Source organism: Trichomycterus rosablanca, chromosome 16 (genome assembly GCF_030014385.1).
Source record: "Trichomycterus rosablanca isolate fTriRos1 chromosome 16, fTriRos1.hap1, whole genome shotgun sequence".
Lineage (NCBI taxonomy): Eukaryota > Metazoa > Chordata > Actinopteri > Siluriformes > Trichomycteridae > Trichomycterus > Trichomycterus rosablanca.
Window position 1 is genome coordinate 28119201 of NC_086003.1, and position 14426 is coordinate 28133626.

The window sequence follows — 14426 nt, forward strand, 5'->3', positions numbered from 1 at the left end:
GTTTTAAACACGCTTTATTACATTTATTAGTGCTGCGCCGGCTCTGTCCATCCTCATGTGCCGTGGATGTTTATTTAATGCTGATTAAAGGCATTATGGTCAGCCGTGAGATAAACCAGCCTGTTGATTTAATGCCAGGTACTGATTCCTCTCACATGAGGAATTGTTTTTTTGCCCGGCCATAAACCATCGTGATTTAAAATGACAAAAACATCTCGCAGTGAGTCGTGCTGGAAATGAAAAATGGTTTTAATGGAAATAAAAAATGATGCATTCATAGGAAGGCAGTGTATTCGAATTATCACTCTGGGCCCTTTTAGGGAAGTTTCAGGTTCCAAGATAGTCTGTACAAACAGTTGTCTATTAGTACAGTCCACATGGAACTTTCTTTGTCAAGGTTGAGAGAAGGAGTCTGCAAGAAGAATGAGATAAACTGCCTAAATACAGCTTATAGAGACGTATCCAAGTGGTTTTACTTCCTCGAATAACTCTAAAACATGGTTTCACTTCATTATTTTGGGTGCTTAAGTGTAGATTAAAAGTAGAAATGGTAATTCTGTCCATTCCCAATCAGATCCACAACACAAAACAGGGTCTGTCTGAAAACCTAGTGAGCTGCCTTGCTGCCTACTACCTACCTGATGAGCTGCCTCAGTAGAGAGGAATCTAATAAGACATCGAACTCATGAGGCAGATTATTTAGACGCTCTAGTTATACAGAGATTACGCCGATTACATCACCGCAGTTTTAGTTTACTAAGCTAACACAGTTAGCCTCAGGACGTTCAAGTCGACAGGATGTGTCTCCCTCCGTGTACCGAAAACGGTTAACCTGTCCCTGACGAGCCTGAATTTACAAATAAACGACACTGTATAATTACACCTTATACAGATTAAACATCAGTTAGAATTTATGCAGATTTGAAGAGAACTCTGTTGGTTGCTCCGCATTATATTCGTCCGCCATGTTTGTAGTTTTTTGTGAGAGAAGTCGTGCCGCACTGAATGCTGGGATTGCCTTCAGCACTGAGGAGGAGTCGGACGCTCCCTCGTCATTCAGTCAGATCATCACTCAGAATTAAGGCGCCTCAGTAGGAGCATTTTAAGGGATGTAAGAATTTAGACACGCCCTCTTCTCAGGAGTGTAGGATGACCTAAAATGTTTCTATGTATTTTCAGACAGATCCATAATGTGCAAGAAAGTAAGAAAGGCAGACAGAGAGATAGACAGAAAAGGAAAGACAGACCGACAAAAAGGAAGGAAGAAAAACAGAATGAAAGAAAGACAGACAGAATGAAGGAAAGGAAGAAAGACAGACAGAGAGATAGACAGAAAAGAAAGACAGACTGACAAAAAGGAAGGAAGAAAGACAGACAGACACAGACAGACAGACAAAAAGAAAGGAAGAAGGACAGACAGGGAGACAGAGAGACAGACAGAAAGAAAGACAGACAGACAAAAAGAAAGGAAGAAAGACAGACAGACAGACAGACAGAAAAAGAAAGGAAGAAGGACAGACAGGGAGACAGACAGAAAGAAAGACAGAGGGACAGACAAACGGACAGAAAGAAAAACAGAATGAAAGAAAGACAGACCGACACAGACAGAATGAAGGAAAGGAAGGAAGACAGACAGAGAGACAGACAGACAGAAAAAAAGACAGACAGAAATATCAGTACTCAGCAGGGAGGTGAAGCACCGTTACTCTGCCCTGTTATTTAGGCGTCTCCACACTGGATCCGGTCCTTGTACCAGACTTGGGATCGGCACTGTGAGCGCACTGACCAGTGCACCCCCGATGGCTGGGTTGTTTGGTCACTCCCCTTCTTCAGATATCGGCCAATCAGGTTCGTGCAGGTGCCCAAAGGGTCGATAGCACCTCTGAGATTTGAACCCTGGATCCCAAGCACTATGTTTAAAATCCTGATCGCCTAATATATCCCCCCCCACTAACAGGTGCCGTGATGAAGAGATGATCAGTGTTATTCACTTCACCTGTCAGTGGTCATAATGTTATGCATGGTCGGTGTATATAAGTGTTGTTAAAATGAATAAAATCAATTTATAGGAACAAAACAGTTTATAGGTGCAATACGTCTATTGAAAAAATCTATCAGTCCCAGTACAGGAGGTGTGGCCTCTCAGGGCCTTGCTCAGGGGCCCAGCAGTAACAACGTGGGGCTTGAACTGGCAACCCTTTGATTAATAGTCCAGTACCTTAGCTGCTTAGTTACCATGTAAACACAGCCTTGATCATTTTTTAAATTAAGGATGTTGAACCCCACGTGAGTTCTGCACGAATGGCATTTTGGCAGAACCTTGAGAGTCCGTGAGAACATAATCTTACACTCAAGGATGATTTGATTTTTAAAGAACACGATATGGAAAATTTCCTGCGACGGCATTAGACAAACAGCCACCTGCGCAGCCGTGCAGCCAAGTCTCCTGTCATCTCCTCACGCGTCATCTTCAGGTCTGTGAGAACGAACCGTCTGCTGTGTGTTTGTGTGTCAGGTTGGACGGAGAAATGCCGAGCGGAGTGCAGGCGCTGAACAACACCCTGACCTTCCTGAGGCCTCTGCAGAGGAACGACTCGGGCGTCTACAGGTGCGAAGTGGGGAACGACATGGGCGTGCGCACTCGAGACCTTCAGATCCGCATCCAAGGTGAGAGTGAGCTGATGAAACGCGCATCTGTGGCGTCCGTCTCGGCGTCCTGCGATCACACACATTTGGTTACAATCAGAAGGCTATCGCGAGCGCACATGAGGTATCGATTAGCATCAGGACGCGGACCGTACATACTTTTGCATGGATGCAATCGCGCTCGCTCTCGCACACGCACTCGCGCTGCACGCACTGACCTGATGCATGATGGGGGGAGGGGGGGGGAGTCCGAGCAGAATGTGGCTCCACTGGGGCAGGAGTGTGTGTGATTGGCTTGCTGATTAATCACTATTAACCCAGATGTTCATCAGGGGAGAATCGTTTCCTTTTTACTAATGCGAGTCTCTCTCACAGCATCTTGCACGCATGCCACGCCGTTCTGAAGGTCACTGCTGGGTTAGTGTGGGGTGGCACTAGCTGGGCATCGTGCATAACTACGCTGGCTGCAGTTCTATGTTAAGTCATAACAGCAATTACTACAGATAAAGTGTCTCTGTATCTATTAGTCCCAGTTAAAGTAGGTGTGGCATCTGTATCTATTAGTCCCAGTTAAAGTAGGTGTGGCCTCTGTATCTATTAGTCCCAGTTAAAGTAGGTGTGGCATCTGTATCTATTAGTCCCAGTTAAAGTAGGTGTGGCCTCTGTATCTATTAGTCCCAGTTAAAGTAGGTGTGGCCTCTGTATCTATTAGTCCCAGTTAAAGTAGGTGTGGCCTCTGTATCTATTAGTCCCAGTTAAAGTAGGTGTGGCATCTGTATCTATTAGTCCCAGTTAAAGTAGGTGTGGCCTCTGTATCTATTAGTCCCAGTTAAAGTAGGTGTGGCATCTGTATCTATTAGTCCCAGTTAAAGTAGGTGTGGCATCTGTATCTATTAGTCCCAGTTAAAGTAGGTGTGGCATCTGTATCTATTAGTCCCAGTTAAAGTAGGTGTGGCCTCTGTATCTATTAGTCCCAGTTAAAGTAGGTGTGGCCTCTGTATCTATTAGTCCCAGTTAAAGTAGGTGTGGCCTCTGTATCTATTAGTCCCAGTTAAAGTAGGTGTGGCATCTGTATCTATTAGTCCCAGTTAAAGTAGGTGTGGCCTCTGTATCTGTTAGTCCCAGTTAAAGTAGGTGTGGCATCTGTATCTATTAGTCCCAGTTAAAGTAGGTGTGGCATCTGTATCTATTAGTCCCAGTTAAAGTAGGTGTGGCATCTGTATCTATTAGTCCCAGTTAAAGTAGGTGTGGCCTCTGTATCTATTAGTCCCAGTTAAAGTAGGTGTGGCCTCTGTATCTATTAGTCCCAGTTAAAGTAGGTGTGGCATCTGTATCTATTAGTCCCAGTTAAAGTAGGTGTGGCATCTGTATCTATTAGTCCCAGTTAAAGTAGGTGTGGCATCTGTATCTATTAGTCCCAGTTAAAGTAGGTGTGGCATCTTTACCTTTTAGTCCCAGTAAAGGAGGTGTGGCTTCTATACTCATTAGTCCCAGTAAAGTAGGTGTGGCTTCTATACCCATTAGTCCCAGTAAATGAGGTGTGACCTCTGTACCCATTTTTTACCAGAACTCAGAATATGATTGGTGGATAGAGAACCAGAACCAGAACTCAGAATATGATTGGTGGATGAAGAACCAGAACTCAGAATATGATTGGTGGATAGAGAACCAGAACCAGAACTCAGAATATGATTGGTGGATGAAGAACCAGAACTCAGAATATGATTGGTGGATACAGAACCAGAACTCAGAATATGATTGGTGGATACAGAACCAGAACTCAGAATATGATTGGTGGATACAGAACCAGAACTCAGAATATGATTGGTGGATAAAGAACCAGAACTCAGAATATGATTGGTGGATAAAGAACCAGAACTCAGAATATGATTGGTGGATAAAGAAGCAGAACACGGCAGAACTCGTCCCTCGTCCCCAGCTCGTCCCGGCCGCTCTGCTCCTCGATCCTCGATCTTATTGTGTGAGGGTGAGAGAGATCTGGCACGGGCGTCGGTGTGCATGAGCTTCTTCCTGTGCGTGGTGGGTGTGGCATGCTCTCATCAGCTCGTGTTTGATGTGGTTCTGTACTGGATCACATCGCGCTCTGGCTGGTATGAATCAGTTTTCCTCCGCAGCCGTTTGTGTGTTAGCGATCTGGCACGGCGGCCAAATTCCTGTACGAGATGCACGTGATGCAGTAATTAATCAGGGCTTCTGAGGGATTAATAATACACAGATATAGTGTTTCAAACAAAATAATTCAACCCCGGATCTTTTTTGTCACGTTTACAGCATTTAGCAGGTGACCTTATAACTCAGCATCTCACCAGTGACCTTATAATTGCTAGTGCAGGACCTTAACTGGTGAGCTAGTGCTGCGCATAAATGATTCAGTCACAAACAAGGATTCATATCAATCTGGCTGGAGATTGTAATATTTCAAAAAGACGCTCAATATCTTGAAAAAAAAAAAACAACCTTTAAAATCCTTGGGGGGTCACTCGATCCTGTTTTTTGGAACCCAGTTGAGCCAGTGTTGGCGTTCCTTGTATAGGCTCAATACCTGGTATAACATGACCCCTCTCTTGATGAGATTTGATGTCTGGGGAACAACCCACTGTGCCACCTCATTATTTTACATTAAACCTGAAATATATGCAGGTCCACGGGACCATGGAACACATTGACAGGTTTCCCAAACATCCCTATGGGCAAAAATACCTTGCAACTCAACGTCTTTTAAACTCAATGCCACTCCCAGAACCAACTGACGTTGAGTTTCAAGGTACCGCTGTATTATATTTATATAAATGGAGGATAAAAAAGTTGAATAAAAGATGGTAGAATTAAAATCTATGTGACCTGTAACTCTCCAAATATGCTGTTATCTAAAAATTATCTTTCGTGGCGCCCAGGTGGCGCAGCGGGATATTCCGCTAGCACACCAGCGCAGAGATTCTGAACTCCTATGCGTTGCGACCGGTCGGCTGGGCGCCATGTAGCGGGCATAATCGGCAGTGTCTGCAGCAGACACGTTTCTGCTACAACGGGATGGCCGGACTATGTGGGTGGGGTCTTCAAACGCTGTGTAAGGACCCTGATTATCAGATAGAGAGGCGCCTGTGCCGAATGCATGGGTGAAAAAGGGTTCCATTAAGGGCTGCACGTGGTTCGGAGGAGGCGTGAGCAGCGATTATACCCACCTCGACTGCAATCAGGGACCCCCAGCAGTGGAAGACAAATTGGCTATGCTAAATTGGGAGAAAATGTGAGGACATGCATAAATAAATAGGAAAAAAATCGCTTTCGTTTTGGGTCTGTGTGAATTTTAAGACGTTAAACACGCTTCAGTACGTAAGACGAGCCGAATTTCTGATGTGGTTTGGTAAATTGCTTGTGAATAAAGACGAAAGGAACTGCTTATCTAGCTGTGTTACCTCATCCAAAAATATTTAGAACAGAGTAAGAAGCATCAGATGGAATTAATCACAGGAATCACATGCTCTCTCTCTTTTTCTTCATTTGGACTTTCATAGCTGGAACGCTGTCGGACCTTTGATAACCAACGTTGCCGCCCGAGACCGAGTGAATAAATAAGTCTCTGTAAGAATAGAGATTGTGTTCTGACCTTCAGCGGCTTGTCCCTTCTACATTCTCTCTCTCTCTCTCTCTCTCGTGTCGTGGCTGTAGGGCTCTACCGTCTATCGATCGGGACGAATCGTTCACAGGGCTGAACGGAATGCATGAAAATAAATTGGCGTTTTTCTGCCCTCGTGCTGAGCGCCGCTCATCTTTTGACCAGGTTATCTGAGCGGCTGTTTAATCGCACCGCGTTGAGCTTTCAGAGCCGAGTAGAAGAAGTAAGGAATGTTAATGGAAGGGTATCGTTTTCATTAAGTTCCGGACGCCGGGCCTCGACTCGCATGCATGAGCGCTGTTGCATTCTGTCTGATTGTCCTTGCTGTTCGGATTCGGCTGTATGGGAGGCAGTGCATGCTGGGTGCTACATTATACCTCATGTCTGATAAAAACACGGACGCGCTGATCAACGAGCAGCTTTAAACTCTGACTGTAACCATTGTTTCACTCTTACAGTGGAAAACATCCTCACACACACACACACACACACACACACACCCACACACTCACACACACACACACACACACACACACACACACACACACACACAGAGAGAGACAGAAAGCCAGTGACTCAGTACTGTAGGAACAGGATATTCCGTAATGTGACTGATAGACTCCCACTTCCAGCTTTCTGTTGGCGAAGCTCGCTGCTCACATACTGCACAAGCATGACCCACAATGCACCACAGCACAGCACACCACACCAGGGCTGCAACAAATGTTCTATACATTAAAAAATGACATTACAAAAAGAATGAAGCGAAAACTATTTTAATAATAGATAGTTTTAATTTTCACTTTGGAAAAGTACAAACTGTTGCACATAAACACGGACCTGCCAGGATTTGTAAATATTTGCCCACTGAAATCGGCAGCAGGGGCTTTTTGCGGGGCAGTCTCTGCATCGGATGCTCAGAGGATTGCAGGAGAGGAAAGCCACCAAAAACATCACTGATGCAGCTGAAATGGCATCAAGGTGTCTGGATGAAAAGGGGTGATCCATGGTGTAGCTCACTACTCGGACACAAGTCGGGGACTGATCAAGCCTAACTGGGTCGTCCAGGTTAGGGGGTCTGATGATCTAAGACCCGAAACACCCTATGACCCTGGGTTCATTACTGAACATGTGTTCAAGTTGCACCATACGGTGTTTTCAGAACACGGACCTGCCAGGAATTGTAAATATGTGAGACTTTATAAATTCTATAACAGCAGTTTGTCCGTAATAGTTCGGACATGCATGATTAAAATAATAAATACATCAAGTCATTCTGCTGTAATTGCAATCTGACGCATGCACACTGAGGATGAGCCCAAACTCGGTGGTCTGAGCTCTCTCGTGTGCCTGGGTTTGATCCCCTGGATGGGCTAGAGTTTGCATGTTCTCCTTGTGTCCATGTGGGTTTCCTTCAGGTGCTCTGGTTTCCTTACTAGTCCCGTCCCTAACCACTGAGCTACCACTGCCCCCATACTGAGAGGAATAAGCAGGTTATTATTAAAGTTTACATTGGTATTTAGTGGGTTTCCTCCTGGAGCTCCAGTTTCCTCCCACAAGTCCAAACACCTACAGTCAGGTTAATTGGAGATACTCGAGTCTGCCCCGTGATGGACTGGTGACCTGTTCGGGGTGTTTCCTGCCGCTCGTCCAATGAATCAGACCCACCGTGACCCTGACCAGGATAAAGCGGTGGCAAAACCTTTTTGAACCCACTCTCTTTAAAACTGATTAATCTAACAATGAAGAAAACTGGAGCATTTTAAAAATGCAAGAAGGTCCTGGGTTCGATTTCCAGGTGGGCCGGTCCATTCTGTGTGGAGTTTGCATGTTCTCCCCGTGTCTGTGTGGGTTTCCTCCGGGAGCTCCGGTTTCCTCCCACAGTCCAAAGACGTGCAAGTGAGGTGAACTGGAGATACAAAATTGTCCATGACTGTGTTTGACCTTAAAAACTTAAACTGATGAACCTTGTGTAACCAGTTACTATCGTTCCTGTCATTAATGTAACCACAGTGTAAAACATGATGTTAAATCCTAATAAATAAATACAAATAAAACATTAGCTCCCAAATCCATGACAACAACATATTACATTAAATTAAAACCTCTTGAGCTTATTTTAATAACAGTTTGAAGGTTGCAGCCCTGCTACACACCAACACACTAACCCACCAACACGTTCTCACACACACATCTGTACCCACGTCGTGTTCGGTACCCGAGTTTGTTGCACTTGTGTTCACTGTGATGAAATGTTGTGTTCTGTAACCTGTCCCCCCCCTCCCCTCAATCTCCCTACCCCCGTTCCCATCACCAAACCCCACACGGTTCTCCCTCATCCACCATCACCTCTCTCTCTCTCTCAGCTAACGCTGCTCTGCACTGTTTCATCGTAGCACCAAACTCCTCACGGTGCCGCCGTGGTTAGCAGCGAGAGACGCTAGGACGTACAACCACATGATATTCTCTCATAACGCCGCTCCTGACAGCACACGTCCACTCGCACCACTGATTTCACCAGCGGTGCTTCCGCTCAGACAGACAGGGGGACGGTGACCTGCAAGTGGACGTGTACTGTCAGAGGCACTCGTCTATGGAAGTCCAAAGAGGCCATGAATGATTATTAAAATCTGGACACTATTTTCTCTCATAATTGGAAAGTTAGAGTTGAGAAAAGAACCAGCAGCGCCAGTTGTACTCGGGATTCAGTTGGATTCACAGTGAAAAGTTCACATCCAGCTATTTTTAAAAGCAAAAAACCTCAAAATCTGCTTTATTTAGTCTTAGACCACTTATAAAGAAAAGCTCAGAGAAACCTGGAGCAGGTACATCGCTGTATCTGTATCGTGCAGGGCGAGAACTCCCTGGTTCAATATGGCTGCATAGACTAGAAGTAACCATTAGCTTTAATGTAGTGGATTGATTCCCTTCGGCTCCTCCTTTTTAGGGGTCACCACAGTGGTTTATTCAACCATGCATTGGAACTGGCACAGTTTGTACACCAGAAGCTCCTCCTGACCCAAACCTCCTATTATTCCGGGCTTGGGACTGGCACTAAAGGTGCACTGATGAGATAAATTGCATACACTGGTTGCCCCTTTTAGACGTAACCCTCATGTCTTTATCTGGGCTTGGGACTGGCACCAAATGTGCACTGATATGATAATGCCCCCCCCCCCCCCCTTATCATTGGCAATCCTTATAAATTTGAACCCCCGGAGCTCAGGCAGCTCACGTCAGCTTTAATGTAGTTACATCGTCAGGTCATTAGATGCCCTGTTGTTACTAATATGGTGAATCGTGGTTGAGGGTCACATGGGGGTCATTTCACCACAGGTACTATAATCCTCCTCATAACAGCATCACACTGGGGCTTCTAACTACCTAAATGTTCTAATTATGGTCTTATATAATTAGAGCAGCAGTGTGGGGACACTGGGAGAACGTCTATAGTACTGATGGTAGTAATCAAGACATTTATGTGGGTACCCGAGGTAAAAATACCTACATCTAATGTAAGGAATAAATATCTGCCCACTACTGCAGAAACTCAGCGGTCAGGTCTCATTGGTGCTCATGGCCGATTGGCTGTGTCTTAGTGGGCCAGTGTCTTAGTCTCCTCATCCTTATCAATAGCCTGGTTCTGTATTGGTAACCCCAGATTGGGATTCGAACCCCTGGAACTCGGGCAGCGTGGCTCTTACCATTAAGCCACACCAGCTCACATCAGCTTTGATGTAGTTACATTGTGAACAGCCCAGCCTTTAGGAGGTGCACTTGTCAGTAATCTCTCAGTGCAGGTCCCAAGCCCGGATGAAGATAGGAGGGTTATGTCAGGAAGGGGCAACCAGTGTATGCAATTTATCATATCAGTGCACCTTTAGCGCCAGTCCCATGCCCGGATGAAGATAGGAGGGTTATGTCAGGAAGGGGCAACCAGTGTATGCAATTTATCATATCAGTGCACCTTTAGCGCCAGTCCCAAGCCCGGATGAAGATAGGAGGGTTATGTCAGGAAAGGGCATTAAGTGTTTACAAATTATCTATCTGATTTCAGCCCAGCTAGTCTGGGACCATCCGAATACAGGTGTAAAAGCATGTTGTATCAGGACACAGCCCAGATAAAAGACACAGAAGTGTCTAAAAGAAGCTGGAAAATAATGAGACGATAAATTATGTACAAAAAAGGTACAAAAAAAACAATTATGACCCCTCTGGACTTCCATACTTTTCCCACCTCCCATGTTTTATGTTGTTTTATTGTCTACACAGCAGTTTCAGGTTTTGCCTCTTTGTCTTAGTAAAATAAATAAAAATAAAGAAATAAAAATGACTTCATTAGTGATCTCTATAGCGGTTGAACCTGTGACTGCTGTATTCATGCTGTAGTAACAGCGTAGACGCTCTTCCTGCCAGCTTGGACGTAGTCTCATATGCTAAATGTTAATATCCGAATAAATAGTTGGCATTGACATTTTCTCCTTTTTCTTTCTTTCCATGCCCCCCCCCCCCCTCCTTTTATTTTCCTCCCTCCTTGCTTCCTCCATTAGATCCTCCTTCCACCACCATGCCTCCCACCACCCCTGTGCTCCTTCTAAACGCTGGCATCTCTGTCACAGCGGCCGGTAATAAACACCGGGCCTTGTTCACCTCCCCGACCCTGGCGCCGCTGCACGACAGCCACCTGGGCACCATTGTCGGTGGCGCGGTGGGCGGAGTCCTCTTCCTTTTGCTCCTACTGGTGCTGGTCGGGATTTTCTACCAGCGGAGGAAGCGCACCTTCCGCGGCGACTACTACACCAAGCAGTACGTCGGCCCCTCGGACATGCAGAAAGCGCCGCCGCCGCCGCACGAGCTGCAGCAGGTGTACGCCAACGAGGCAGACCGGGACAGTCTGGAGACCAAGCCGAAGACGCCCCACGAGCTCAACGGGAGCATCTTCGCCGATAAAGACCGGGAGGAATGGGGCGGATTCGAGCGCGAGAGATCCCAGAACGGTCGCAGCAGAGCCCTGCGAGAGGCCAACGCCCTGAATAACCAGCACCACCACCCCAGCTACTACGCAAACCACCACGCCAATCACCACCCTGACAACCAGCCCAACCAGCCGCACCACCCCCAGAACTCCAGCGGCACCCAGAACAAGCAGAGGAGCTCGCTAAAGCCGGAGACCCGCCGGTACCCTGGTCCTCAGGTCATGGGAAACGGCTCCCCCTGTCTGCCGGAGGACTGCTACGACAGTGACTATGTCTCACACACGGATGGTTCCATGATCTCCCGGCGGGAGTGGTACGTCTGAGTGGTGCGAGACAGCAGAACTGGACTGTTGATGCTCCACACAATACGTCAAACTCACAAGAGAACAGGATGATAAATAGAATAAGTAATGAAAGTATCCAGCACCTCTTGCACCTTCTCACTCTCACTGGTTTTGCTGTGACCGGATCGTTTTGTTCTTGTTCATTTAAAAGACTTTTGGGTGCTGAGATCAGTTACAAATACGTTTGCTACTCGCAGTGATTCAAATCAGAAATCTTTTACTGATAAAGACTAATACATGTGGAAATAGAAATTGCTTATATTTATAATCAGACCCTGATCCGATACTGATACGATGCTTACCCGATACCATTCGATTCTGATTCGATTCTGATCTGATTCTGATTTGATTCTGATTCAACACGGATTAGATACTGATTCGATTCTAATTCGATTTTGATCCGATACTGATTTGATTCTGATTCGCTAATGATTCGATTCTGATTCGGTTCTGATCCGATACTGATTTGATTCTGATCCGATTGTGATTCGATACTGATTCAACTCTGATCCAATACTGATTGAATACTGATTCGATTCTGATTTGATACTGATCCGATTCTGATTCTATATTGATTCGATACTGATCCGATTCTGATCCAATACTGATTCGATTCTGATTCTATACTGATCCGATACTGATTCGATTTGTGATCTGATACTGATCCTATACTGATTCAATTCTGATCTGATACTGATTCCATTTTGATACAATTCTGATTGAATACTGATTCGATTCTGATCCGATTCCGATTCGATACTGATCCAATTCTGATCCGATACTGATTCGATTCTGATCTGATTTTGATCAGATTCTGGTCCTATTCTGATTCAGTCCTGATTAGATACTGATCCGATTCTGATCTGATACTAATTTGATTCTGAACCGGTTCTGATCCGATTCTGATTTAATACTGATCTGATTGTGATCCGATTGTGATTCGATTCTGATCTGATACTGATTTGATTCTGATTCGATACTGATTTGATTCTGACCCGATTCTGATTCGATACTGATTTGATTCTGATCTAATACTGATATATTTAATAAGATACTATGAGACTGTTCATTGCGAGCAGCTTATGCCAAACATTAATGGTGTGATGGTGGACATGTTGACACTTTCTGGCTATTATTGGTATTATTTTGAAACGCCACCCACACACACACTGCTTAATATAACCTGCTGTGTTTGTGCTTCAGTTAGTGGAGGATAAAAACCTGAATATAGGTGCTTGCTATATTTTTAGATAAAGAAATACAAGTAATATATTTAGTTGTATAGTTTTCTAGTCCTTTTGTCAGTGTAATGCTCTGTTCAGCCAGACAGAGTCCAAACTGATTTTCCTTCAGATTTTTATAGACGCAAGCTTAGACCTAGTGCCATAAAAATAATATTAATATTAATAATAATGATCAGATATGTTGCTGAGGTTTCTTGTAGGGAATCTCCACATTTTTACATGTTGCGTTGCTGGTTACTGACCAGTATACTAGCCATGCGTGTCCATACTATATGAAAAGTGAAAAAAAAACTATATATTTGTTTACACTTAAGCCAAAAAATAGAGAAATCTGTGGTCATGCACATAATTTCCTCTGTCAATCACCATCACGCACATTCACGACCTGACTTGCTCTTTTTTATGTCCAAATTCGCTCTTCCTGCACAGCCATGAGATGGCAAACCATCAGGTCAAGCAAAAATACTCTAATATCACCCCCAACTCAGCAAGCTCAACATCAAATTTAATGCCATGATGCAACTGCTCTTATATTATTAATATACACCGATCAGCCATAACATTAAAACCACCTCCTTGTTTCTACACTCACTGTCCATTTTATCAGCTCCACTTACCATATAGAAGCACTTTGTAGTTCTACAATTACTGACTGTAGTCCTTCTGTTTCTCTGCATGCTTTGTTAGCTCCTTTCATGATGTTCTTCAATGGTCAGGACCCCCACAGGACCACCACAGAGCAGGTATTATTTAGGTGGTGGATCATTCTCAGCACTGCAGTGACACTGACATGGTGGTGGTGTGTTAGTGTGTGTTGTGCTGGTATTAGTGGATCAGACACAGCAGCGCTGCTGCAGTTTTTAAACACCGTGTCCACTCACTGTCCACTCTATTAGACACTCCTACCTAGTCGGTCCACCTTGTAGATGTAAAGTCAGAGACGATCGCTCATCTATTGCTGCTGTTTGAGTCGGTCATCTTCTAGACCTTCATCAGTGGACACAGGAAGCTGCCCATGGGGTGCTGTTGGCTGGATATATTTTTGGTTGGTGGACTGTTCTCAGTCCAGCAGTGACAGTGAGATGTTTATAAACTCCAGTAGCGCTGCTGTGTCTGATCCACTCATACCAGCACAACACACACTAACACACCACCACCATGTCAGCGTCACTGCAGTGCTGAGAATGATCCACCACCTAAATAATACCTGCTCTGTGGTGGTCCTGTGGGGGTCCTGACCATTAAAGAACAGCATAAAAGGGGGCTAAAAAAGTATGCAGAGAAACAGACGGACTACAGTCAGTAATTGTATAACTACAAAGTGCTCCTATATGGTAAGTGGAGCTCATAAAATGGACAGTCAATCAATAACCTACCGTAGATCGGTGGATCAGCCCTGATATTAAAGTTAAGTATCGGATCAGATATCAGAATCGTTCGGTCTGTAGCTTTTGGTAAGTAGGTGGATTGTACACACGCGGATGGATCGAGCGTTTAAAACAGAACCGACCTTTCTCCTTAGCTGTGAACTTTTCGCTAATCTCGTCGCTGTATCCGAGACGCAAATTAGCTCCCGCCA

At 44.9% G+C, this 14426-nt stretch overlaps 1 protein-coding gene across 1 annotated transcript in view; it reads left to right on the top strand.

The window, feature by feature from the left end:
• Positions 1-11646, top strand: part of nectin3b (nectin cell adhesion molecule 3b) — a 62431-nt gene extending 50785 nt beyond the window's left edge. Inside the window, exons 5-6 of the mRNA XM_063011768.1 lie at positions 2516-2667; positions 10834-11646. Of these exons, the coding sequence (XP_062867838.1) occupies positions 2516-2667; positions 10834-11582 (901 nt within the window). The 3' untranslated portion in view covers positions 11583-11646. The remainder of the gene's footprint in view (positions 1-2515; positions 2668-10833) is intronic.
• Positions 11647-14426: the final 2780 nt, after the last annotated feature.